The sequence below is a fragment of the Notamacropus eugenii genome, chromosome 2, assembly GCF_028372415.1.
Source record: "Notamacropus eugenii isolate mMacEug1 chromosome 2, mMacEug1.pri_v2, whole genome shotgun sequence".
Lineage (NCBI taxonomy): Eukaryota > Metazoa > Chordata > Mammalia > Diprotodontia > Macropodidae > Notamacropus > Notamacropus eugenii.
In genome coordinates this window covers 377,584,888-377,611,609 of record NC_092873.1, presented here as the reverse complement: position 1 = coordinate 377,611,609, position 26,722 = coordinate 377,584,888, and the positions used below count along the sequence as shown (strand labels likewise).

The 26,722-nt window shown below is 43.7% G+C and overlaps 3 protein-coding genes across 22 annotated transcripts; 1 reads left to right on the top strand and 2 right to left on the bottom strand.

Annotated features, from left to right (window-relative positions):
• Positions 1-476: 476 nt before the first annotated feature.
• Positions 477-10,315, bottom strand: CHTOP (chromatin target of PRMT1). 14 transcript variants are annotated; one of them, XM_072646998.1, is made up of 7 exons: positions 10,043-10,312; positions 9,154-9,235; positions 6,926-7,079; positions 6,205-6,288; positions 4,166-4,352; positions 3,310-3,447; positions 477-1,688 (listed from the first exon to the last, which is right to left on the bottom strand). In XM_072646998.1, the coding sequence occupies exons 2-7, from the start codon at positions 9,216-9,218 to the stop codon at positions 1,486-1,488; spliced, it is 831 nt and encodes a 276-aa protein (XP_072503099.1). In that variant the 5' UTR covers positions 9,219-9,235; positions 10,043-10,312; the 3' UTR covers positions 477-1,485. The 14 variants fall into 14 exon arrangements, with proteins under 14 accessions (XP_072503099.1, XP_072503101.1, XP_072503100.1 ...); XM_072647000.1 differs by having other exon boundaries at positions 4,166-4,349; positions 10,043-10,183; XM_072646999.1 differs by lacking the exon at positions 10,043-10,312 and adding an exon at positions 9,800-9,833.
• A 1,039-nt stretch (positions 10,316-11,354) lies between these two features.
• S100A1 (S100 calcium binding protein A1) lies at positions 11,355-15,370 on the bottom strand. Of its 4 annotated transcripts, none has more exons than XM_072647025.1 (4): positions 15,119-15,277; positions 14,007-14,086; positions 12,301-12,458; positions 11,355-11,690 (listed from the first exon to the last, which is right to left on the bottom strand). In XM_072647025.1, exons 3-4 carry the CDS (start codon positions 12,439-12,441, stop codon positions 11,547-11,549), a joined length of 285 nt encoding a protein of 94 aa, XP_072503126.1. In that variant the 5' UTR covers positions 12,442-12,458; positions 14,007-14,086; positions 15,119-15,277; the 3' UTR covers positions 11,355-11,546. The 4 variants fall into 4 exon arrangements, with proteins under 4 accessions (XP_072503126.1, XP_072503127.1, XP_072503125.1 ...); XM_072647026.1 differs by having other exon boundaries at positions 12,301-12,454; positions 15,119-15,232; XM_072647024.1 differs by lacking the exon at positions 14,007-14,086 and having other exon boundaries at positions 15,119-15,370.
• S100A13 (S100 calcium binding protein A13) lies at positions 15,270-25,040 on the top strand. Of its 4 annotated transcripts, none has more exons than XM_072647016.1 (4): positions 15,270-15,363; positions 16,025-16,089; positions 16,931-17,136; positions 24,819-25,040. In XM_072647016.1, exons 3-4 carry the CDS (start codon positions 16,984-16,986, stop codon positions 24,960-24,962), a joined length of 297 nt encoding a protein of 98 aa, XP_072503117.1. In that variant the 5' UTR covers positions 15,270-15,363; positions 16,025-16,089; positions 16,931-16,983; the 3' UTR covers positions 24,963-25,040. The 4 variants fall into 4 exon arrangements, with proteins under 4 accessions (XP_072503117.1, XP_072503116.1, XP_072503115.1 ...); XM_072647015.1 differs by lacking the exon at positions 15,270-15,363 and adding an exon at positions 15,408-15,515; XM_072647014.1 differs by lacking the exon at positions 15,270-15,363 and having other exon boundaries at positions 15,889-16,089.
• Positions 25,041-26,722: the final 1,682 nt, after the last annotated feature.

Genomic DNA, 26,722 nt, shown 5'->3' with positions numbered 1-26,722 from the left:
CCTCCAGAAGCAAGGTGAGGGTGTATACTGTCCTAACAGGAACCTTTATTATTCTCTTGAAACAGCTCAGGGTGAAGAAAATGAAGGGTTAATTAGGAAGATAGGAATAGCAAGGTGGTCCCAGCTGGTCTTCCTATTTCATACCAATCGTGCCACATTGGCTACTTCAAACATATGATCTACCCCCCTCTTCAAAAACTAGATGATGAATATACCATTTTTGGAGTAACTTTACTCAAGGCTTTTCCAAACCACAGCTATGTGTGATTTAGGGGAGAAATCCCTGTTGGAATGACATGGTAAGGTAAAATGCAAGATAGTGAAATGGGGGAGAAAACTTTTTAGGGTCACTCTATCCTTACATTTCAAGTTTATCATCTACCCAGGAAGAAAAGCATACAGGTAGAACACCTCCCCCCCAGCACTAGAATGACAAGTTTCAAACAAACCCAGCAAGAAAAGGTCAAAGGCCTGGCTGCATTTGAGAACGGTTTCTTCTTTGTTACAATGAACCAGAAATACAAGATTCTATTGAAACTGGAACAGCTGACAAAGGTATGATTGAACTTTTAAAACTTCAAGGGAAAGAAAGAAGAGATAAGCAAAGCCAACGTGGGTGGTAAAATCCAAAGTGTTCTAGACTGAAAACTGTTTAGTTTTTAACAAGTAAAGATAATAGCACTTCTAAAGGCGTTCTCAGAACCCACTGGGCAGTTACCCTGCCATAATTCTCTCACTCCTCACCCTTCTTAAGAATCTGCCAAACAGCCTCTCTTCCTTTGCTGTAGGTAAGTTTGACTATTATCCATTTTGTTCATGATACAAAGTGCAGAGGGAAAGTTTATGTATCAAGTAAGGTGGCTTATTACTATAGATAAATACCTTGATCTATGTGAGGTATGGACTTGCATGGTAAAAACTTGATTACCACTGGTAATTTATACAAGATTGTTACCAGGCCCCCAAGGTAACAAACTAGCTCCCCCTCATTTGCTACAGTGTGTGTCTGACTATGTCTTCTGTCCCCAGATTTCTTACAGTTTTTTTAAAGAACAATCACCAGTCCTTTTATAGCCCTCTCTTTAAACCTCTGCACTGAGGAGTTTCAAACGTGAGGTTTGTGCTACAGTATTCTTTAGGACCTTAGTTCAAGGCCTGAAGGCTGAATGGGGACAACAGTAGCATGTCAGTGCATATGGGAGGAGGCATATTCCAGTCACCAGGCAGTCACATTCAAGTTCAGAGAGGAGTACAGAAAAAAAAAAAATATAAAACCAATTTAAAAAAACAAAACCACAAACAATTCATCCAACACAGTATCAAAAAGTAAAGGAACACACAAAATGTATGAACTGGTGGTTGAATAAAGTCCACAACCTAGTATGATAGATCCTTCCACAGCATCTCTCAGTCTTCTCATGTTAGCTCAGGGTCTGCACAGATGTTATGAACTTGAAGATAGTCTCTAAAACAAGAAGGCTGGCCTCAATCATTGGTCTCAGGGTCTGTCTGAGCCATGTAAGCATCAAGCTCAGCATCCAGGTGTCCTTTTGTTTTCGACATATATGCATCCAATTGGTTGTCGAGCTGCTCCTTGGTCAGTGCAGGTCGGGCAGAACCTCTACCTCGTCCCCGACCTCTACCTCGACCGCCAAAGCCCCCTCGTCCTCGACCTACCATGCCTCGACCTGATCCAGGGAAAGGAAAAGCAAGAGTTATACATTTAAGCTGAGGCTTTAAGGCTGCTTACTGTGTGGTAGTGGATGGTGATATTCATGCTAATAAGGGGGCTCTAATAGATGAAAGTGAAGGAGTGTGTTTTTAAGGATTCTGATCAAAATGAACCCTCTAAACAGTAAGCAACTTAGGAAGAGTACATGCATGATTCTATCCAAACCTTACGGGTGGAGAATTTATTTTTAACTGAATTTCACATTTCTATTGCCCTACCCTCTTTTCCCTGATTCTTTAATTAAAACTAGAGACTTTTGATATCTCATGATCTAGTAGGAAAATTTTAAATCAATGGATTTGATTAAGATATGAAATCTCTTAGCCTTTGAGAGGTTTTGTAAATTCATTACTACTACCATTCTGAATAAACAATCTGAACTGCACTTCATTTTCTTTCTGCACATCCAAACCAGACCATTTTTGGTTTGGCAATATATTACAGAATACCTTCAGGAGGCTTAGTGCTCTCAGAAGCCATTTCTCTACTGTCCTGTGTGTAGTTTGACACAGGAATTGTGTGGGGAGGTCGGAAAGGGACCAATAAGTAACCCCAGCTGTCAATATATCCCACTGTAAGGACTAGTCATGCTTAAGCCAATAAACAATTAATCATTTATTAATGTTCACTAAGAAAGTTCCAATTCACTCAATAATATAGTCACTTTAGCTTTATCCCCAGGGAATTTTGGGAATCAGTTCTAAAATGGCTTGGCAATATGCAATTTCATCCTGCAATTCAAATTTAGCTCAGGATTCACTCAACAAACCCAGATGATACACAATGAAAATTCCGATAACCCAAGGCATTAGATTTCGTTTTCTAAAAGCCTTGGGTCTTAAATTACAGAAAACCTAACTAGCGACCTTAAGGTACCACAGGCCTAAGTTGTGCCAGTAGTAGTTCATACATTGGGAATTTTTCCCCTTTGGCCTGGAAAATTTAAAGCTCTTACTAGTTCTGGCACTTTCTCTGGGTCAAAAGGTCACTAAGCAAACACTAAAGATTGCATAGGTAGGATGGAATAAATCATTTCAAAATCTGAGCTAAAGCTAGGAATCAGTAGTAAAATACTAACTTCATTCCTTCATATGCCAAACTATCATATCTGAATACTTTGGCCAACAAAGAACTTAAGTGTCAGAGTTCCCCACAGGTTCCAATTCTATCTTGCTATTTGGTGATTTCAGACATTGCTGCTTAGTGGCCCAAAGGTTCTTGATATTGCTCATCACCATCAACTGCCCCTGCACATACCTGAATTGCACATAGTAGGAGCTCAATAAATATTGGTTGAATTTAATACTTATCTAGGTCAATTCTAATGAGAACCTGAAAAGAAACTACTAGCAATTCAGGTTGATGGAAATTATACTTAAAAACTCTTTTACATGCCTAATCAACCTGCGGGAAAATCCCAGGAGAGACCTCTACATAATGGTACCGCTTCCAGTTTATGAATTTGGATAGAAGTTTTACCCCTCTTCCTTCTAAAGCCTGCTGATGACAAAGCTGCCCGAAAGATGTGCCTAAGTTTTTAAGGGAGAACCACTCTATGAAGAGGGTAGCTGACTAACCTCTACCACCGATTCCTCCACGGCCCATTGCTCCTCGCCCTAGGCCCCCTCTCCCAGGGCCTCCACGACCTCGGACACCACCTCTTCTTAATCCCATTCGGGGAGCTACGCCTCGTCCACCTCGGAGCAGGTTTTGACCTTGGAGAGGGGAGACACAACGCACATGCAGATAAATCCAAGATATAAAGTTTAAATCCCAGCCAGGGAAAGGTGGTGAGGTTTAAATGGGAGTAATTTGGACACTTTCCAGGTTGGCAGGGCAAGTCTACTATGGGAGGATGAGTACTTCACTAGAAATCTACTTTTCATGTGGTAATTTCAACAAGTATATATTGAGCTCCTCCTACGTACCCCTAACATTCTGGTGAATTAATAAAATAACTGACTGTCCTTACCCTCAAGGAGCTTACAATCTTGTTAAGGACAACTTATATACAAAGAATCTGCAAGCATCTGATCAAGGGCAAAACTGTACTATGTTCATCAATATTGTTTTTAATGGTTCTCTAAACGGTATACCAGAGTACAGTACACATAGAAGAAGCTGGCCGAATAATGAGTTCTGGCCCAATAGAACTTTATACACCTCATAGGTTTGCTTAAGTAAACATGACCTATTTTTTAGTGAATGAAGAGGGTGGCAAGTTACATTAAAATGGCATAGGGAAGATGGATTACTTCTTATACAAATCAAAGCCTTTCACCACTGTCTGTATTATCAGAAAACACTACATATTATTAAAAACAAGTAATCTTAAAATGTAAGTTTTGCAGCCAGACTTAAAAGTTATATGACCTTAAGTAACATGAAGAAAAGGGGAAGAGAAGTATGGCATAATGGATTTTAAGGACTGACCTCGAAGAGACATCCCTCCCCTTAGCAGGGCTCTTGTAGCACGTCCTCCACGAAGTCCTCCTCGTGGCAAGCCTCTCTGGCTCATGGGCAAACCCCGTCCTCCAACTGCTCCCCTGGTCAGGGGGCCAGTGGGGCGGCCTAACCGTGCCTGGATGTTACTTTTACCTAGTCGTTGTTTTAAGCTCTTCTGAAAGGAAAGTTTTGAAGAGGTTAAGATCAGGAAACAGTCCAAAGGGGATGGAGATTCACAGTGCACAGAGAAGCAAGTGAGATGCCTTGCAAGGAGGGAGAGCCCTGCAGTGATAACCCTAAGGATTCCCATCCAGAAAAAGCTAGTACTTGCCTCAGGAGGAGAAGGAAGCTGAGTTTTGCTCAGAACACTCTAAGAGGCTTGAGTTTGGTCCTGAATTTGGAAAGCACTACAAACTACCTGAATATGCTTTGAATTCAGTCACCACACACCAAAATCTCTTCAGACTTTTTAAGTTCTATCTTCAAACCCTGGATTTTGCTGGCTGTTTTTCCACTTTTGATTAGTTAACTTTGTGGATGCTGCAAGGGAATCCTAACGTAAATCACAGGATCACAGATTCAGAGTTGAGACCATAGAGGTCACCCAATTTCTTCATTTCACAGATAAGGCAACCGAGACCCTAAGAGTTGAATGGTTCCAGGTGTTACAGTGAAATAGAGCTAGATTTTGAATGCAGGTCACCTGGGCTTAAATACAATAGATTTTTCCATTGCCCTTGCTGACATGACTAGTCATACCAACAAAACACTACATAAAACAACAATTCTACCTTCCAAAACTGGGAATTTTTATCTCTGAGAATTATAATCTTCATTCATCTTTTGTCAAAATTTAAATTACAAATTAATTTGAATTGTGGATAGTTAAGACCTAATCTGATTTTCCTGCTTGAAATGTAGTCCTTCAATTCAGTCGGAGTTACACTTGTAGAGGTCTCTTCCTTTACCTTAGGATTTGATAAGCATGAAAAATTATAAGCGCTTGAAATTTCATAAATTCATGACCCCACATCTATTTTCTTAATAGGTATCATTATTAAACATTTTTTAGTACAAAACAAGCAACTAACCTTAAATGTTTCCATCTTTAAGTCAATACAATTACTGACTACCTTTTGGAACAAGTCTGTACTAGGTAGGTATGAAGATCCCTCCCTTCCAAAGGGAACCTGTGGGATTGCAAAAGGTAGCACTTCTCAAGAGAGAAAAATGTCCTCTCACAAATGAGATCAGGTGTAGCCTTGAGGAAAACCAGAGGCCCAGTAAATGTCTTTTCATTCTGTAAAATCACCAATATTAACACACACAAACCCTTGCTTTAAGTTACCTTCAATAGTAGTTACCTTTGAGCTCCTAGTCATGAGAAAATAAGCTGGTGATAATCCTATCAATCTGTATTTTAACACGTTGTTTAACTGTTCTAAAAATTTCCCAGTGCGACATGAACAAATGTGAATATAAATTCTCTTTCTGAACAATGAAGTAGGCTTTAACACACTGTATACCCTATTATAAGATGAGCCATGATTATAATGGTCTGCCTATACTTCCCACCCCTTTTTAACCACAGGTCAGGGATCCACAAGACACAAATTACAACCATACAGGGCTGTTTTTTTTTTTTTTTTATTTTTTTTTTTACAACAAAAGCCCTAGTTTTTTCCTGCTATCACTACTGGTCCCTAAACATTTATAGTGACAATGCATCAATTAATACTCTATTTAAGTTTCCGGAGGCAAACTTTCCATACAGACTTCACTAATAATTTTTTAGAAATACCTAGAATCTTATCTCTAGGAACTTGCCCTCATTTTGAACTCTCTGAAGAAGCTAGCGGTACCTACCATCATTTTTTTTAAATGAAAAAATACTTTAGCTACTCTGTGGTAGCTGAAGCTGAAAGCTTTGTTTATTTTTGGCCAGTGAGTCTAGTGGTTCAGAGTGTGTGTTATATTTAACTAGAGCTAAGCACAGCCATGCAAGTGCTCCCATTTAAAGTCCTTACAGTTGCATGGCACCGGCCTCCAGACTGCCAGCCACAGCTTGGACATATCCTTCCACAGCCACTCTCCGGACTTGCATACACAGTCTATGAATAATAAAGAGCAGGTTTTACTTCAGACCTAGGTGGAAATATGGATTGTGCCTTACTGGAAATTTAGGCTGAAAACCATAGTCTTCTCTAATCATATATTCAGACTTCTTGTTTTTGTCTAGATATACCAGTTACATTGGGAGTGGCTTCCTTCATTAGCTTTAAAATCACTTTGTTTCCCAAGTTACTTAGCATTGTCAATACAAATAAATTAAGACTATTCAGAATTTCTGGGGTGGTGGGAGAAGAGATAAAAAGCCTATTTTCCTAGCTTTTAAGTCATTTAACAATACCACAACAATGAGAATAAAGAGGAGATATGAGATGCCAAGAAACTTGATTAGATTTCTTGAGGAAGTCCCAAAAAATAGAAAATTACAACACACTAGTACCTACAACATGATCCAGGCCACACTAAATTGCCAGCCCCCAAAGAGAAAGGCAGCTAGTTACTTATTTGTACTTATCAACCAAAATAAAATGCTCTTTAACTCCTTTTTCCCTCCAGAAAATCCTCAGCTCTTACCCTGAGGCACCTTGTAATAATCCACCATATCCTGTACAGCCATCAGTAGGGCTGCCTGACAGGCATCACCAGCTGCCTCTGGAGGATTATGACCTACTCTCTCACCTGCTTAAGTTTCAATGCTGCCTGGACAGAGGGTCTATTCTCCATCTGCTGGGCCAGTCTTCTGTTTCTGGCACTGGCTAGCTGCTGTTGCTGCTGCATCGTAGCCCGAATATTCACTGGCATCGGCTGTTTGTTCTTCAGCATATTAGTAAAGCTTCAAGGTCGAACAAAATGGGTGTTTAAATAAAAGCTTTATTACAAAACATTTATTGGCATTTTCATGGCTCTCTAGACCAGGAGCTCCAGATCCCACGAACTTTATGTAAAGTGGTACGCTTAGGTCAAGGCTGATGTGGGTCAAGGACTCCTCTGTTTCCACAAACGTGCAAGAATCAGAAACTTAGAAATGCAGGTAAGTGCAGTACATTCATTCAAAAGTGATAACAAGGGCTTAGGTTACTGCGTTTAGAAAAGTGGAAGGAATGAAAAACATGAAATAAGCAGATATGGTGATGACAGGAAAACAGAAGATGTTACAAAGAATCAGAAGAAGACAAAAACAAATACTCTGGGGTGGGGTAAATCAGATAAGTAATTTTAGAGGCAATTGGTCTGAAGTGCACCTTATGGGTGAATGTGGACCGATTATAGTACCCTCTAAAGTCCATGGAAATGATGCCATCATATCAACAGAGGAGTGTATCAAATTTTCCCATTGTCTCTGTCAATCTAGTTACATGTAAAATACAGTCATTTTATAATCTCATCACATGCCATGAACTAAGACAGAAACTAGGGCAAATGGTGAAAATTTTTAGAGGAGAGTCCCAGCACCTATGATTTTATCAGTGCAGGAAATTCCCTTTACCAACACAGAACAGCACTTACTCTGAAACTCAGGATCACGACGATCTCAGGGCCAAATGTATTCCAACTGCCTCATTTTATAGAAGAGGAACTGGGGCCCAGATAGGATAATTAGTAATTTGTTAAAGGTCACACAGTTACTAAGATTTTTAGGTGAGACTCCACTGAGGTCTGACTTTAAGTCAGGCTCCCTAAACAAACACCTCTCATCTGAGAATTCTGGGAGGTTAGGTGACCTAAGGTCACAGTCAGTGGCTCCTTGAACCCAGGCTTTCCTGACTCAAATGGCTTATCTATCCACACCCAGAGGAGCCTTCATGTTGAACATTTTTTGGCCTGGACTTAATGATTCCACTGGTATAGAGAGCTATCAGTAATGAGGCTCCCTCTACCAAGGCAGGTTTACCCCTGCCTTAACTTAAAGAAAAAAATCTTAAGAGAGCTGCCCAGGGCACTGAAATTAAATTACTTGCTCAAAGTTATAGAGCCAGAATGTCAGAGGCAAGACCTGAATTTGGATCTTTTCAACCCAAAAGTGTATTCTCTATCTACTACGTAATGCTTGCCTCTCATGGTGAATATTAATCTTAACAGTTTAAAAAAGAAACACCTCCCCACTAGTTTGCTCTGTCCCATACTGTAATTTACCTTCCATTTAATTAAAGGAACCCCATAAAAAATTTTAACAGAAATCTTTATGGTGTTATATTTTAACAGCTTTACTTTCCTGGGCTTAAAATGGCTTCCCTCCTAATTACCCCAAGTGAATCTTCTTGAAAAAGTCATGCATTAGCGCAACAACTTAGGTTAAGAATGTGATGACACTCCAATGAGTCTCATCTATGAAAGGTCAATATGAACAGGAAAGAACATTTAACAGAAAAAGAAGTAAAAACAAAGCCTAAAGCAGTACTGAAAGATGCAGAGTTGAAGCAAAGAGGGTGCCTCTTACAAGGCCCAAGAACAGCATTCAAGAGCCTTTGGGCTGAGTTTTGGCCTGCTACCTGCCTCTTACAGGCCGGACCACAATCATGTCGGCCTTGGACTGGGCAGCAAGCCTCCTACGGCCAGGGTAACATGCTACTGTGCTGCAGCATCCCCTATATCAATGTAAAAAACATGAAGAAAAAGGGAGGGTGTGAAGTGCTTGAGTTTAAAACACATCCCACCAGGTTAACGGTTCAAATAATTTAACGTACACAGCTACCGATAACGTGTTCTGTAACATTGCCCACTCTGTTTCGCGTACCACAGTATGAGGCGACTTAAGAACAGAGGTCGTTAGCCTTCTGTTGATATTTAAGTTAGCTTTAACTTAAACACTGGGCAGAAACCAAGATGGTTTGAGAACATCGGACCCCGGGGCCAACTTAAGTAAAGCTTCCTTAGGGAGGAGCTGAAGTTTCTGGTGGCTGCCTCACCGCTCATTTAGAGACATCTTGGTGGTGCTCTTTAGCACAACTTTCGGAGCTGACTGTGCAGCCATCTTCAGATCCCGGGAATCTGCAAAGGATAACGGGCGGTTTAAACACAACGGTAAGGATGCCACCCCAGGGGGCCGACACAAGCAGCCGCTGGGAGAGGGACAACGGCCTCGCTAACAGAAGCGGCCGTCCGAGAGAGCGGCGCGACGACACAAAGCGGGGCCCGCAGTGAACAAGGGGGGCCGCCCCGCCGAGAATCCGGGATGGGGGTGCCAGGAGGCCAGCAGCTCATCAAGGAGGGCCCCTCACTGACGGGCACCGATCGGGAGGCGGTGGCAGGACCCTTCCACAACTGCCCCCGAAAGCTTCCATCCCGGCCTTCCTCAGATCGCCTCCGCGGAGCCCTGGGACCCCCAAACCAACTAACACTGCGTACCCAAGCATACATGGCACCCCGACTTCTCTCTCAAACTTGGCGGCCTAAACCTTCCACCGGCCTTTTCTCTCCTCCGTCTCTCCCCCGCTCCCAGCCCCCAGGGTCCCCTTCTCTGGGGCTCCTCGCCCCACCCCCCGTCATTCTTCGGGTGCTGCTCCCCAGCCATGGGGCCCCCAAACGCTCTCCTCCTCCGCCCTCCGTCCTCACCCTCTAGCTCCCTCGGTCGTTCCGCGGCCACGCGAGCTCGTCTTCCCCCCCCCCCCCGCCCCCGCCCATCGCTCGCCTCCCGCAGCGCTTTCTAGTCACGTGACAGGCGCCCCCCGCCCCCCCTTTGGTCGTTCCCTTCTCCCCACCTTACCCCTTCCTCTTCAAGCCCCCCATCCAAGGTTTTTCTTCAGCCCCCCTCCCCCGCCCCAGGCCCCAGGCCCGGCCGCGCACGCGCGCACGCACCAAAGGACACGGACGCCAGCGCTCCGCCGGGGGCCGCCGCTGCCACTGCGGTTGCGGTTGTGGGGCCGGAGACCGGCCGCGCTGGGCTTGTCTGGGGCGGCTGGAGGTGCTGGGCCGAGACCGAGGGTGGTTAGCCGCTTGCGTGACGGGCTGGCTGTTGGGTCCTCGTCCTTTCAGGCCGCCCTCTCGCCCGCTACCGCAACCCACTCCCACTCGGCGACCCGAACAAAATGGCCGCCACGCTTGGAGTGGAATGGCGGTGGCCAAAATGGCGGCGGCGCGTGGACGTTGGTGTGAGACGCGCGCTCGTCGCGAGGGGCGGGGCTGTCGTAGGCCCGGCCCCCGGCGTGGTTGCTAACACGTGTTTCCGGGGGGGAGGAGGGGGGCGGTGACTACCTGGTGCTTTTGTAGACCCAGCGGGCATTTACACTGTACACCCTGGTCTTGTGCCCATCCGACCCTGAAATCCCGGGCTCTGTCAGGTGCCCGCTCCCGGTGCCCCCAGGGTGAGAACAGGTGGCAGCGGTAGACCCGGGTCCTTCCCTCCCCGCCCAGGCTCAGCCCTGTTTTCGCCGCTCACTTGTCCGGGCTGTAACCAGGAGCAGACCGAGGTTTAATCCCAAGCTGCCGTTTATGCTTCCCCGTTTAACCTGTGGCTAATTAGGCACCGCTTTCACTGTGCAGTGACAGTTGGGCTGTAGAAGAGGTCGGGTCTTAACCTGGGCTTCAGAAACTGTTTTAAAAATATTTTGACAATCATTTCAGTGTAAATGGCTGCTTTTGTAATTGTACGCGTTTTGTGCACTTAAACAAGAATTCCGAGAGGGTCGGCCATCTTCACCAGTCAATCGATAAACATTAAGTGCTTGGCGCCAGACTGCCAGATGTAACCAAACAGTTCACAAAGAGAGCTCCTGGATGAAAAACGTTTTAAAAGTCTCAATTCTTGATCTTATTATCCTAAATGATTTTTGGACCTCTATCCCTTCTTAGGGTACAGCTTTACCTTATTAACAACTCAACCTTGATTACATCCTGATGAAGTGGAGGGAGACTCAGGTGATTGATCAGCCCTCTTTACCTGTCTTAGAATCTTAGTCCTTTTCGGAAAGAGGGTTCCTCCCCTTCTCACCTTTCAAAGGGGAAAATGAGGCACACTATACAAGTCTACCCTCCTCCTCCATCGGTCTGGAACCCAAAATATCCAATCTCCAGGGATTTTCAGAAGAGTCATGACCCCTTCCAATAACTGCCCTCAGGCAGAGTTAGCCCTTCTTCTTCACTAACCCCCAAAGGAGACAGACACCACAACTGTTGGGAGAGGAGCCTTTAATGCATAATGGAGCAGTGATCCACAAATGCTATGGTCCAGCCTGGGACAGTAAACTGGGGGAGGCTGAGGGCAGAGAGAGGGCTATGTGGGAGGTGAAGGTGGAAATGGGGGGATGGATGGGGGGAGAGATGGAACAGGGTTATTGGTGCTGGCCAGGGCTGAACTGCTTGCTCAACTGTTCTCCCAGAAGAAGTTGTTGCAGGCCACAGTGAGTGCAGCCACCAAAACCACATACTCCTGGAAGTCAACTTCACCGTCCCCATTCTCATCCAGCTCCTTCATCACCTTGTCCACTGCATCTGTATCCTTCTGAGTCTAGAACAAGGGAGAAGGGGGTTTCTGTGATGGAGGGCCAGGAAGACTTTAGGGGGCATGAAGAATTGGGACAGAATGGGAGGAGCAACTGACTTGAGCCAGACTATGGAAGATGACTGGGATGGACATGGAAAAAACTGGGAGTGAAAAGGACCAGGCAAGTGTATTGAAATTTGAGGGCAAGGGACAGGGAGATGTAGGAGAAGGTGAGAGGGGTGTGAGTGGGATGGGAAGGGAAAGCTGGACTGGACTGGAACTTGGACTACTTTGTATCTTTCTTCATGTTTTTAATGGATCCCCCAGTCAACTTAAAGAGTATGAGCTCCTTCAGAAGTGGGCAGTGGGATTCATCTTTAGGTTCTCCAATGCCTGTCACAGTGTTTTGCATATAACTGGCCCTTAATAAATGTTTGTTGAATTGATTTAAATTGAGAGAGTCTAAGAGGCCTTTGAGGGATACAGGAAGGAACTGAGATGGGGTTTGGGAACATGATAGAAGGGAAATGTAGAAGCTGCTTCCCATGCAGTTGGAGTCTTCCTGTAGCTGGCCCTCAGGCCAGGAGCCCCAGGGTACTCCTCCACCTCACCCAAGCAGTCACCAAACACTCACATCCAGGAAGCCAGAAAGCTCTGCCTGCAGTAGTTCCTTCAGTTCCTTCTTGCTCAGTTTATACTTGTCACCTTCCTTGCCAGAGTGGGCGTGGAATACATTGATGAGGGATTCCATGGCAGTCTCCAGCTCCGAGCCCATGGCTGCAACACACCTACCTACCCCCACCCCCCCACCAGGCCAGAGCAGGGTGAGGTTGAGATAGGGAATAGGGATCAGGGCCCAGGGCTGCTGGAAAGAAGAGAGCCCTGGGCTCCTAAAGTCCTTATATTATAATGCATATATAGATGATTTGGACTCCATCCTTCATGATGTGGATTCCATCCTCTAGGACTATATTCAACATTGTTAATTATTTTTTAAATTAATATTTTACATACTCATCATTCTTAGCAGAAACCAAAAGAACTGATTAATTCAGCCCTTTTTTTTTTTTAAAGCATCATAAGCCTCAGACCTGTAAGGGACCTTAGGGATGAATTCCAATTCTCTAATTTTATAGATGACTGTAAACTGGGATAACGATGAGAAAAACTGAGGACTAGCAAGGAGAAATGACTTGCCCAAGATCATATATTTGGTTAGTGCAGAACTGCAACTACAGCCCAGATTTCCCTGGCTTCTTTCTAGCACACTATGCTGCCTCTCCCCATGGTCTAAAAACAGAACTAAAAGTTCAGAGAAAAGGGAGGAAGTTGAAGGTTCAAGGCTAAGGAAGGAAAGAGACGGGGCTAGAGGTGGGGATAGAGTGGGGAATAGGGCGGATGTTGAAGGATAGGATCTGAGGGACCTCTGAAGAGGGGGGCATTATGGGTACATTAGATTGAGGGGTAGAAACAGGGAACACTGGGCAGCATCAGGGAGCAGGAGGAATTCAGCAGTGGATGGACAAAAAGGACATGTTGCTCACTGGGCAGCTGCCCATGGGAATGAGGGTGGGTCTTAGGAACGGACAAGTCTTTCTCAGGTGCTATTTTTATCACAGGCCTAGTGTGTTCTGCCTAGGCTTAGGTGTCTGTTCTGCAACTATCCCTGCCTCTCCATACTGAGAATGAAGGGGGGTAGGGATGAAGGACCACTTATGCAGTGTCACACTCATGCTTCTTCCTAATTTCTTATATTTGATGCCCCTAAATTCTCTCTCTGCCCAGGGGTTCTCAACCCCCTACTCACATCCCTTTGACTCCTCTAGCATGCTCCCTACTTTTAGTTCCTTTGCCCCTTGCCCCTGCCTTCTATACTTTAGAATCTGTCAGACTGAAGTCTGTCTTGAGAACCAACTCTTTCTCATCAGACCTGGATGGTGGGAATGGAGAATGGAATGTTTGATCCTTATCTCCCAGAGCTGGGCTCCAGGGTGTGGTGGAGGTGGGGAAACTAAAAGGTTCCAAGTACAATCTCCTCTTCCCCACCAGCAGCTTGAACTTGAGAAGGGGACGAGTGGCAGTGTAGTTGGGGTGATCAGAAATGACAGGGGAGTTGTATACCTGAGGTTCCATCTGAGGCAAGGTGCAAGAAATTAGAGGGGAGGAAGGAGGATGAGGTGTGAGGTTATAGTGGGCTATGACATTGGAGAGGGGCTTCAAAGCCCAGACACTCCTCAGCTCTAGGAGTAAACAGCACCACTTCCCCCTTCTTCTCCCCTTCCCTCCCCCCACTCCATCCTCAGACGGGATCTCAGGTGTCCTAGATCAGGTATCTCTCACCTCTTTCTCCAGGACTGGGGGGATGGACAATGGGTCCTCTCGGATGACACTCTAGCTCCTCAATGGATCCCTTGTGTCACCTGAACTTCGGACATGAGAGATGGTTGTCACAGAGACCAAGCAGGGGGGAGGATGTGTGGAATGGGAACCTGAAGCTTGGGTCTGATGGGGGGATAAGGGGAAGGGGGGCTGCCATCTCCTGTTACCAGCCCCATCACTGATCACTGATGTGGAGGTTCTGAGGGGCTAAGGGAACCTTGAGTTTTCCCCCACAAACATGCCTATGGACCCTTTGGAAAGCCTTAGAGAGTACAGTGTGATATGTAGTATCTCTGAAAGGTGTCAGCTCAGAGACTTTGTTAAGGGTACAGCTGAAAAATGCCAGAGGGAGGAGGGGAAGAAGTAAGGAAGTTAGGAAAGAAAGAGAAGAAAAAGAAGTCAGTGGGTTACTGAGTAGAGAAGGAGGTGAATGGGACTCCCTTCCTAGAATCCCCCACCCCCCACCTTGGTGCCCACTCATAGAAACTTTTCATCTATTGTGTTTGTATGTTATTGGGGGTTTAAACTTGGGAATAGGCTCAGGCCCGGGGTAAAGGAATTGTTCTACTTTGTAATCTTAACCTCTCCCCCACCCCAGGGCCCTTGGGGGTTGAAGAAAGCTTGGATTTGGGGACAGTTGCCTAGTCAAAACTTATCTGTCTCCTACTTGGCTCATGCTAGGGCATGAGCAAAGCAGAGTAAAGGCCTAGGGCCCAGATGTTTCAATCCTTCACCCTCAAACCCAAGAGAGAGATGAACTGGGGTCTAGGAAGCCCCAAAGATGGAGAGGGGAATCTTGGGGGTTCCTCAGCTGGAAAGGATCATTCTATGAGGAATGGGTTGTATTGCTTTTGGAGAGAAGAGAAATCTGTCCTCCCATCCCACCATTTAAGTCCTCAGGTAACTGCGTCCTCCCTCCGTGGATGGACCCTTCAGATCCTTCACTGGGCCCCAAAGTCCCCTATCTCTCACTGATAGTCCCCTTTATCTGAGCAACATTCCCAGACTCTTGGAGACCACCATCCCCTCTGTAGTTAGCACACCCTCTGGATCCGAGAAAGCAGAATACTCACGGGTGGGTTCCGGGCTGAAGGGCGAACAGATGAGAGGGACGAAGCTACGTGTCCTGTGACCAGAGCCGGTGTGGGGAGCTCTCACTTCAGACGTCCTTCTCCCCACTCTGGACACCCCCTCCTACCTTTAGCTCCACCCCCTCATCGGGCTGACCGCCCGTGGGGCAAACAGCCAGCTAGCAGACAGAAGCGCCCTCTGTCTCCAGGGTCGGGACAAGCTGGCCCTGTTTTACCTCCTCCCCCAGGTCAGAGTTTTGGTTTTGTTTTTTTTAAAATTCCTTTCCCCACATGTATGCTAGCAATCCACGGGGGTTCTTAGTTGATCTTGATGCCAGCTCAACCCTGGCACAGAACAGAGAGGGCAAGGAAGGATAAAGTAGAGGGGAGAGAGAGAGAGGTAAGATCAGAGACCGCAAGATGCTGAAGTCTTCTGGTCCTTGGACCGCCCTGTAACTGTCCATTGCGGCAAGGCATGGTCATTATGCCTTATGAGCAGAAAAAGAAGGGGACTCCTCCAATAGAGTCTCTCAGATCGGGACCTCATCTCCAGATACTACCTTCTTTGCTCTTAATTTCATCAACAGCCAGCTGGGATGCACGAATTAGGACTTTTTGAGGGGCTGGGTGGGGGAGATAAGAGGGAGATGGGAAGTGAGCGGGAGGGATTTAAAGGACGAGCTGAATGGAGGTCAGAGGCACATACTTGGGGGCTAAGATGCTAGGGCTGGAAGGGTGGTTGAGACCGGGAAAGTGAGGTTTGACATTTGTTTGCTTCAGGGCAGGGTTAAAGCGGGTAAGGTGGTAGTGCCGTATGGGTGAGGAGGAGTGGGTGGGCGTGCCTTTGCCGAAGTTCACCACGGGAAACTCTATACCTCGGGATATACACAGAGGACTCTGTCTCCCCAGCTCCACCTCCCGGGCTTTTATAAACCTCAGCCCATCCCTGCTTCTTCTTGAGGCAAACCCGGAGGGTAAGTATCAAACCTACTTCACCTACTCCTTTTGGAGTGGGGTGGATGAGGGACCCTCTTCCCTAGGAGAAAGACGGGCTCCTCCTCCCAGTCCTGGAACTGAGAGTTCAGGAAGTGACTTTGGGGCTCTGAAAGTGGGGGTAGAAGGGTCCTTGAAGGGGATGAACAGGTTGGAAGAAGGTCAGATGTAAGTTAGAGAGGGCTTGGAATATCCCTTTTTCTCTAACCCTCTGTCCTCTGAGAACTAAACCCTGGGGGCTGTAAAGAGATCGTTAGTTGGCAGCTTAGTTCCAGCCTCTGACTCCGTAACTTAAAAGATGGGAGGAGCCCTGTAGCCAGGACCATTACCGTTAGCTTCACTGTGGAACTGTCTCTATTTTGGAGAAGATGCGTATCTTCCTGCCCTTTATACAGAGAAACATCTGTATATTTTCCATGGGAGAGTTGAAGGACATTGGTTGAGATAATACCAACTTTGTCGTTTGGTCCCTTAGCTGATGGAGCGGGAAGAGAGCATCTCTGACCCACCCTGATGCCCAACCTCATTTCAAGAAGATGCCTCAGGAAGAACTGAGGCAGAGACATTTTAAAAAGCCCTGTGTGTCAGTGTGCTAGAGCCCAGATAGAGCCTGTCAGCCTGATTACCCACAAAGGGAGATACCCCCTTCCCCAGGAAGAGCCCACACAGAGGGGCTCCCCAATCTGAGACCTCACAGGGGTGGGGACAAGTCTTTTTCTAGGGCTCTAATATATCCAACAGAGATGGGGGAATGAGTAGGTAATACCTGGGCAAGGTTCTTCCCTAGAAGTAACTTTTGGATATTTCTTTCTCCTCTGCCAGCTTTAGATCCACTCTTAGTTCAAGAGCAAGCTTCCCCACCTCTAGCCTTCTCCATGGCTGCTGAGCCACTGACAGAGCTGGAGGCAGCTATTGAGACTGTGGTGAAAATCTTCTTCACTTTTGCTGGTCGAGAGGGAAAGAAAGGAAGCCTCAGTGTCAATGAATTTAAGGAGCTGGCCACCCAGCAGCTCCCCCACCTCCTCAAGGTAACCGGGAACCCAGGGGAAACTGGGAGGATGCTGTGGCAGAGAGAAGGTAATTTTTGATGGAATGTGATGGCTTGCAAGGATGTGATTTTGTAGGTACTTGATAACTTGTGTGGTGACACTTGTGGGTGTGGCAGTGTGTCTGTGAATGTGATTATGTGGCAGCTTGTGCTTTCAGTATATAACTGTGGAAGACAATGAATGCAGTTAAGTGTATTTGAACAAAGCATTGTATGCTTGTTTTCATGGTCTATACCTGGGATGATCCCATGATGTCATACTAGACTGGAAACTATCTCCAAGGATATAGATCCACAAATAAATAGCCCCTGGGCACAGGGAGTTTAAGGGACTTGCCTATCTATGGTCACAGCTAGTATGAATCAGAGTTGGAACTTGAGCCTTGATCTTGACATGTCATGTTGCTTCTTACATGCGATTAAATGAATGAAGTCTTGTGATTTTGTGCAACTGTGATTGTCCCAGTGTGATGGAGTGTGAGCTCATGACTGTGACTCCTATAAATTTAACACTGTGTTAATAAGACTTTTTATTCCCCCTGACTAGGATATAACTTCTATGATGGTAGAGACATGTCTTATATGTACTTTTTTATATCCCCGTATTAGCTAGGATGGTGCTGGGCATTCAGTAAGTACTCTATAAATGCTTAAAATCCTAGAATGTTAGATCCAGAAGGAACTTTCATGATGCTGTAGGGCAGGCTTTTTGTTTTATAGATGAGGACATTAAGACCCAAGAATTTTCCCAAGGCCATACAGTCAAACCTTAGAAATAGTTTATTCTAACTTCTTACCCAAAACATAATTATCTTTACAACATTGCTGACAGAGGGGGTCATCAAAACTGAATTGACAATCAATCACCAAGCATTATCAAAACTCTACTATGTGCTAGGCACTGGGCTAAGAACTGTTACATCTAGTGACAAGGAGCTCATTATTTTAACTTTCGTCACAGAATTTAAAAAATTATTCTGAATGTAAACTTTTTAAAATGGAGATTTCCATATATGTAGTAAAAAAGAAAAAGGAAAAGAGAATTGTACACTATCATAGAATCTTATTAGTGTCAACCTACCTGTGGAGATCTTTTTGCATACTAATTCTGTTAAACAGCTTATTAGGCATTACTTCCAGCCTCATCCATCTTCTGTAATTTGATAGGCATGGTTTCTATGTATCCAAGTTGTTGACAAAAATGCTGAGCTGATGATAGGGCTGGAGACATGTTGATAGACAGCTTCCACATTGATACTGATCAATCAACACACTTCGAGTACAGCTGTTCAACCTGCTGTCAACCTAACTAGTTATCTTCTCTTCTAACACAAGGATATCATGAGAGGTTTTATAAAATACCTGCCTGGCTGAAGTCTGGATGTATTACATCATCATCATTCCCTTGATCCTAGTAACTCTGCTGAAAAAACAAATCCTTATTAGGGGTGTGTGTGTGTGTGTGTGTGTGTGTGTGTGTGTGTGTGTGTGTGTGTGTGTGTGTGTGTGTGTTTCACTGGACTTGTAATTTCAATAGTATAGGGAGCTTCCCCTACCTATTAATGTACATCAACAACTTTTCAGCAACTTAATCTTTAAAAGTAATTTTCAGGTATTTTTAGGTTAAATGACTTGTGTAGGGCCACATAACAACCAATATGTATCAGAAGAAGAACTTGAATCTTCCTGACTGGGGATGATGCTCTATTCATTATTCCAGGCTGCTTCTCAAAAATAGGGTTATTCCAAATTAAATAACAGATGACTATTTGAGAGAATAAACACACACACACACACACACACACACACACACACACACACACACTCTAGGGGCAGCTAGAGCCAGGAAGATCTCAGTTTAAATTCAGCCTCATAAATTTCCTAGCTATGTAACCTCTGTTTACCACTGGAGAAGGAAATGACAAACCATTCCAGTATCTCTGCCAAGAAAACCCCTGGACAGAGGTCTATGAGGTCACAAAGAGTTGGACACCACTGAAACACCTGAACAATAACACACATATATAGATAGGTGACTATATAGACATATATGTATGTATATGTATATGTATGTTATATATGCATAGACATATCTATCTCTTAGGTAGGAAGGAAGGAAAAGAATGTGGTGAAGGTATCTTTTTAATTTTTTTCCAATTACATTTAAAAACAATTTTAGCATTCTTTTAAAATTAAATTTTGAGTTCCAGATTCTCTCTCACCCTCCCCTCTTATTGAGAAGGCAAGCAATTGCATATAGGTTATATAAAATATATTTATGTGCAGTTATATAAACTATATTTCCATATTAGTTATATTGTGAAAGAAAACATCGACCCTTTCTCACAAAAAAACCCCAAGAAAAATAAATAAAGAAAAAAGGTATGTTTTGATCTGCATTCAGACTTCATCAGTTCTTTCTCTGGAGGTGTATACCTTTTATCATCATGAGTCCTTTGGAATTGTCTTAGATCATTGTATTACTGAGAAGAGCTAAGTCATTCACAGTTGATCATCATACAATATTGTTGTTACTATGTACACTATTCTCCTGGTTCTGCCTATTTCACTATGTATCAGTTTGTGTAAGACTTTCCAGGTTTTTCTGAGAGCATCCTGCTCATAATTTCTTATACTACAATAGTATTTCATCACAACCATATGCTACAACTTGTTCATTCATTCCCCAATTGATGGTCAGACATTGAAGACACCAAGACCATCCACTATATCCCTTGAATTTCATCTTGCCACTGGATTTTGATAATTCTAGAAGAGAGAGTGAGGCTGCGGACTTTGTGTAGCTCTGCATCACTTAGATCTAATTCACTCACAAGTCAGGATATCACTGTGTAATGTCATTGGTCCTCTGAAAATGAAGGACAAGCATCTTTCTTGCTCCAAATTCTCCTACCCATCCACCAATTTGCTGTTATTTCCTCTGGCTATCAGTGGGTTAGAAAGAATACTGGGTTAGGAACTCAAGACCCAGTTCTGTCACTAACTCAGTGTGCAACTTTGAGTTAAGTTGCTTCTCTCTGGGTCTTAGTGGCTTCATCTGTTAAATGGAGTTGGATTAGATGACCCCTAAGGTCCTTTATATCTCTGAATCTATGTTTTTGTGATCCACTTTATGATTCTATGGATTTCTTTTTTCCAGCAGAGTCAGAAATTGTGTTGAGGGACAGGAGAAAGAGAAAGAAAAGTGTGTGTGGGTGGTAATCTTCTTGATCCCTACCCCTGTGTTTGGAACAGCAAGATCATAGGACCTTCGATTTAGGTGGGGAAGGAGCCTTAGAGTTCATCTAGTCCTACCCTTTCATTTTACAAATGAAAAAACTGAGGCCTTAAGAGATTATAGGGCATAGTGCCTGGCACACAATAGATTCTAAACAAAAACTGGCTTTTTGACAAGTCAAAATATTTGTCTATAATCTTGATTTGTTCATAGTCACCAAGGTAGTGAGTAGTACATAACTTAAACCCATATCTTTCAACTCAAAATCCAACACTGTCCATTGCAGTAGTTGAACAAATATACACAATTATACATTTGGACATACAGATATGTGTATATTAAATTTTCCAGTAAAACCAAAGCCACTTGAGGAAAAAGGCAAGGTTTTATTTATCTTTTTATCCCTCATGCCCAATTTAGGGCCACCACAGAACAGGTGCTTAATGATATGTTTCCTAAATAAAAGAAAGGACTCAATGAATGAATATACAAATTAATGAGTTGTATCTTTATCAGGCTTTTAATAGCCCTTACTACAGTCTTCAATCCCCAGGCATTAACCTCAGAAAAGAGTTGGAAAAAGCCTTTACAGAGTATTTACCTAGTGTCAGGCACTGGGCTAATCACTGGACATAGAAAGAAAGTCAAATACATGTGGGGGAGAGAGCATACTATAAATTTTTTTGTACATATAGATCTTTTTCCTTGTTTTAAAAAATTTCTTTGGGATACAGACCTGTGGTATTGCTAGGTCAAATGGTCTGCAGTTTGATAACCCTTTGGACGTAGTTCCAAAATGCTCTCCAGAGTGGTTGAATCAGTTCACAATTCTACTAACAGTATATTAGTGTCCCAATTTTCCCATATCCCCTCCAATATTTGTCATTTTCCTTTTCTGTCATATTAGCCAATTTGATAGGTTTAAGATGGTACCTTAGAGTTGTTTTAATTTTCATTTCTCTAATCAATAGTGATTTAGAGCATTTTTTTCACAAGACTATATAGCTTTGATTTCTTTGTCTGAAAACTGCCCGTTCATATCCTTTGACAATTTATCAATTGGGGAATAGCTTTTATTTTTTATAAATTTGACTTAGTTCACTATATATATATATATTTGAGAGATGAGGTCTTTCTGAAAGAAACGTGCTGTAAAAATTTCCCCTAGTTTTCTGCTTTCCTTCTAATATTGGCTGCGTTGCTTTTGTTTGTGCAAACTCTTTTTAATTTAATGTAATCAAAATTATCCATTTTACATGCTTTTTTACTACTGTTCTCAGAGCTAATTCTGGGAGTCTGTAAGTTTTTAATTCTTCCAGAGTGGTGTGATCTAAGGAAAGGCGTGATCATTGCTGTTCTGGCCTGTTAGTGACTACAAGCATTCTTTTCCACCTTAGAACTGTGACCAGGATTCACTCTCTTGCACCTGCAAGCTCTGGTGTGTTAGTGCTCCTCCTAGTCCTAGGACAATCATCCAGGACTCTGCCATGTTGGCTGCATCCAATAGGTGCTATTATGATCTTCATTTTGGAATTGAGGAGTCTGAGGCAGACAGAAGTATTAAGTGACTTGCTCAAAGACATCCAGCTAGGCAGTGTCCAAGGCTGGATCTGAATTCAGATCTTCATGATTTGAGGCACAGAGCTCTATTCACTGGCCAGAATAAGACCAAGGGAAATGGGCATTTCTAGGTGGCCTTCTTAAGGAGTTTAGGAGCACAAAAGGGAGGAGAGAAATGGGATTATAGCTAGAAGGGATGGATGAATCAAGATGGTAGGGGTTTTTGAGGATGGTGAAGACATCATCGTATTTGCTGGCATCAGGGGAGGAGCCAGTAGACAGGGAGAGACTGAAGATTAGTATGAGAATGGAGATAGTAGAGGGGAAAAATCTTCAAAATGGAACTGGATCTCTTGTGCATGTAGAATGGTTTGTTTTGGCAATCAGAAAGGTCACTTTATGTGAGACAGAGGTGAAGGAGGAGATGGGGAAAGCCACCTGAGTAATGGGAGAAAAGTGAGTTCTTGGTGAACAGCCTCAGGTTTTTCAGTGAAATACTCATAAAGACTAACATTTATATAGCATTTGCAATATGTTATTTATTTTGATATAACCCTGTGAGGTAGATATTTTTATTATTCCTATTTCATAGATAATAAAACTGAGTCTGAGAAAGGATAAATGACTTGCTTAGGGTTCCACTAGTACGTTTCTGAGATAGGATTTGAATTTAGGTCTTTCTGACTCCCAAGTTCAGCCTTTATCCGCTGTACCAATGGTACAAGGGCAGAATTTTCAGCTAAGAGGTTAGGAGAAGGGGAAGGTACAGAAAGTCTGGGGAACAATGAAAGGGTTACAAAAAGATGCTGTGATGCTTAAGATTTAATTGTGGAGGTGCAAAAGGATTGCCTTGTTATAGTCAGACCCCAGTTGATATGATGCAAAGTAAATTTCTAGTGGACCCAATCAGCATGGTTTCTTGATTTTTCTCTGATTTTCTGGAGTAACCCCAAAATAGGAACAAAGGCAGAACATGGGTGATTGGGTGATACATATGGATTGAATAAATTTCAAAGCAGAAGAGGAGAATATACCCAGTGATGTTGGTAGAGGAAGAGTCTGAATGTGGCCATGGGGAACAAAGAATATTTCAACTTTCCCACCATGACTAGCCACTGGGGTTATGAGTGAAAATTCAACCAGTATCAAGAGGGGTTGCCAGGGATGCTGTGTTATGAGGAGGGAGCCAGGACTCAGTGAGTAGAAGAAGATGGAGGAAGTGAGAAAGGAAAAGGTTAAGACAAAAGCAGATTTGGTAATAATGAAACAGGCATTCCAGATATCACGGAATGGGTAGATCCAGAGTGGGACATTGCAGGGGTTGGGTTGAGGGTGGTGGGAATAAAGACTCCAGGTTTGTATGGTGATAGCTGGTTTTTCAGAATCTTAGAGTATGATAGAATGGGAGTATATTAATCATTAAGGAATGAGTTGAGGCAGAATACTAGTGACTAGAGAGAAGATCCCACAAAATCCAACATCACTCAAGTCTTCTCTTAGTCATATAATTACTGGCCTATATGTTTTCCCAGCCCTGGCATGACACATTGATCTTCTAGAACTCTTCCTACAGGTCAAGATGATTTTGGACAGATTCCAAGGACAGTTGGCATTGATTCTCCTGTTTTGACATTGCCTTTGTTACCCTGGCTCTCAGTAACACTCACGCTGACCAAGGCTGAGAGTCCTCTTCCTTTCCCATTCTCAGTCCTCATCATCCCAACCTTTCCCTTTAATCCTTTTAGTCTCCCTTTGGGAGTCTAGTGAAACAAATTCTGTTGAATACATTTACCAAAATATTAAAATGAAACAATACAAAATGAAAGTTCACAGGTTAGAGTCCCTGCCTAGCAATTAGTGGGTTAGAAAGAACATTGGCTTGGAAGTCTGAGTCCAAGCTCTGTCATTTAATAGCTGGGTGACTTTGGGCAAGTCCCTTCTCTCTGGGCCTCAGTATCCTTATAAGGGAATTGGGATGGATGACCTCTAAGTTCTCTTTTAGTTCTAAATCTGAGATACTTCCTTTCAAACATAACTGGGCCAGAACAGGGCTGAATGAGGCCTCCTCCCCCTTCCTTTTCCTTCTTTCAACTTTTCCTAAGGTGATTTGTCCAGAGAATGCTTTTGGATTTTGAATATATTGATTTATAATAAATGATACATATATAGCATAATGATTTAAATAGGAATTATTTTACATAATAAACATATATAATAGTTATATATTATATAATATTTAATATATATGTATGTATATATATATATGAATGCTGAGAGCAACTAGGTGGCAAAGTGGATAGAGTATCAGCTCAGGAGTCAGGAAGACTCACCTTCCTGAGTTCAAATCTGGTCTCAGATACTTCCTAGCTGTGTGATCCTGAGTAAGTCATTCAACAATGTTTGCCTCAATTTCTTCATATGGAAAATAAGCTGGAGAGGGAAATGGCAAACCACTCTAGTATCTTTGCTAAGAAAACCCCAAATGCAGTCATGAGGAGTTGGACCTGGCTGAAAAACATCCAAACAACAATAAATATTGATCTAGAGGTATGGAATGAGGACCTGGAGAAATTGTGGAGCAAAATAAAAGGAAACCACGTCTATTTTTATATCCCAACAATGCATAAGTAGTAATTTTGATATACAATTTTGTGTTTAATATTTAGGAGGAAAAATACTATTAGCATTGGAAACTTCCTACAGAAATCCTGTTTCCCATCTATGGGAACGCTAGGCTTTCTCAGTCTGGGAGGCCCTGGACTGAAGAAATGATCTTTTAGTTCTGATGTTCTATGAAGGTCCCATTTCATCTACCTTGGGACTTCTTGTCTGCCCCTCCCCACACACCTTCTATGTCTTCCTAGGATGTGGGCTCCTTGGATGAGAAGATGAAGAGTCTGGATGTGAATCAGGATTCTGAGCTCAAGTTCAATGAATACTGGAGGCTTATTGGGGAACTGGCCAGGGAGATGAAGAAAGAAAAAGCATCAGTGTTCCGGAAGAAATGAAGCTGATTCAAGGAGGTTTGGGGGGAGAGGAGGGGAAGGTGACCCCTGTCCCCCTAATAAAGTTGTCTTGACATACAAGTGTACTTTTTTTTAACTTCTAGATTCTTCAGACATTCCTTCCTGAGCTCAGGAGAGGGTGCTGGACTTGAGACACAGTGACATATAGTAATTTAAGGTTTACAAAGGACTCTCATCACAATCACCCTGTGAATTAGGCAGGGATTCCATTTTACAGATGAAGAAACTGGGGCCAAGAGGTCAAATGATACCCACAAAAAGTACGGTATTGCTTCCAGTGCATTGCATACTGTAAGGCTAGGAAATGGACCTGTGATTTCATCAGTATAAGAAACATTATAGCCTGGGAGAGTCACCTCGCCCCGGGTCATTTGACTGGGGTCATACAATCTGTAGGCATCAGGAGGGGACCTCGACCAAGTCTTCTTGACTGCAAGGCTGTCTCTCTATTCACTATACAATGCTTCTTCTTGTATTGACTATAGTATCATCCAATAAATGTTTGCTGAGCGAATGAATGGCCAATAGTGATACTACTCCGAAGGAAGGGGCAAGGGAGTTTGATGGTTCCTGTCTCCTCTGGAGCTCTTCCTAGAGGCCTAGGTTGGTGGTGGGGTGAGGATGCCTAGTGTCCTGACTCTTGGTGTACTGGATTATTGATATCTCTAGCATGACTACTGGCATACTTAATGTTTGCCCCTCTTTGGGCTTCAACATTAGAGTTTTAAACATGTTTCCTTTCCTCTCCATGAGCTTACTGCCTATATTTCCAGATTGATGGTGGGGTGGGGAGAGGAATATAGGAGCACAGCTACTCCCCATCCTCAAATCTCTTGGAGAAGGCTGAGATAGGGGTTCTGAGGTTCAAGGTTCTCGCCACAAGATGGGGTAAGGGCAGGGCAACCCACAGGACCTTTGAGCTGACTGGGGACTGCCCAAAGGAGCTCAGACTGAGAACCTGAGGAGGAAGAAGCCCAGTAACCCCTCAGTACTTTCAGAGCTTTGGAAGAAAGAGCCCAGACTTTCCACCTTGCCCTCTGCTTTCCCTGCATTTTCTCCACCTTACATTTCCCATTCGCTGTTACAGGAGGACCATGCCAGGGGCTATGGGTGTTGGGGAGGGCTAGATGAGGCAATTGAGGCTGGAGGTCCAATGGTCTTGTAATTCCCTCTGCCAAATTCATTGTTGGGGGAGGTGGGAACTTGGGATGACAGAAAGGGAGTGGCAGGCAACTCTACCAGTTTGAACAGTTAGAGTCTTGCTTACCACCCCCCTCCCACTTGGAACCCACTCGACATGTGTAATGAGATCCTATCCAGAGGAATCTTCAAGGAGGAAAAGAAAGTACAACTCCCAACAGCAGGCTAGCTGTTTTCTTTCTAGAGTAAATTTTTTATTGATATCTTTTATAAAAAAAAATTTATTTTCTCAATTAACAAGCATTTGTTCTCTCTCTCTCTCTCTCCTTCAATAGAGCAAGAAAAACAGCCCTTTGTAAATAGGCAGAGTCAAGCAGAATACTAATTCTCACATTGGCCATTCATGTATCCGACTGGCTTCTTGACAAGATGCCTCCCTTGGAGCTTGCTCCAACAAACCAGCCCCGGACATCCTCCCCCCAGAAAATGGGAGTAGGCTGGAATAAGGAGAATTAAAGTTTAACAGGCATTAAAATGAACTGAAAGCCAACCTCAGATTTAGGAAACTGGGTTCAAATCATTTCCTCCCCACACTGGGCAAA

What these genes read in the sequence shown, in the direction of transcription:
- CHTOP (XM_072646998.1), bottom strand. Translation starts at nt 9,218, where the DNA reads ATGGCTGCACAGTCAGCTCCGAAAGTTGTGCTAAAGAGCACCACCAAG. An exon ending in AAGATGTCTCTAAATGAGCG is followed by an intron (nt 7,080 to 9,153) that starts GTGAGGCAGCCA and finishes TCGACCTTGAAG; the next exon opens with CTTTACTAATATGCTGAAGA. An exon ending in GAGGCCGGTGCCATGCAACT is followed by an intron (nt 4,353 to 6,204) that starts GTAAGGACTTTA and finishes CTTTCCTTTCAG; the next exon opens with AAGAGCTTAAAACAACGACT.
- S100A1 (XM_072647024.1), bottom strand. Translation starts at nt 12,441, where the DNA reads ATGGGCTCGGAGCTGGAGACTGCCATGGAATCCCTCATCAATGTATTC. An exon ending in AGCTTTCTGGCTTCCTGGAT is followed by an intron (nt 11,691 to 12,300) that starts GTGAGTGTTTGG and finishes CCCTTGTTCTAG; the next exon opens with ACTCAGAAGGATACAGATGC.
- S100A13 (XM_072647014.1), top strand. Translation starts at nt 15,930, where the DNA reads ATGGGTGAGGAGGAGTGGGTGGGCGTGCCTTTGCCGAAGTTCACCACG. An exon ending in TCTTGAGGCAAACCCGGAGG is followed by an intron (nt 16,090 to 16,930) that starts GTAAGTATCAAA and finishes CTCCTCTGCCAG; the next exon opens with CTTTAGATCCACTCTTAGTT. An exon ending in AGCTCCCCCACCTCCTCAAG is followed by an intron (nt 17,137 to 24,818) that starts GTAACCGGGAAC and finishes ATGTCTTCCTAG; the next exon opens with GATGTGGGCTCCTTGGATGA.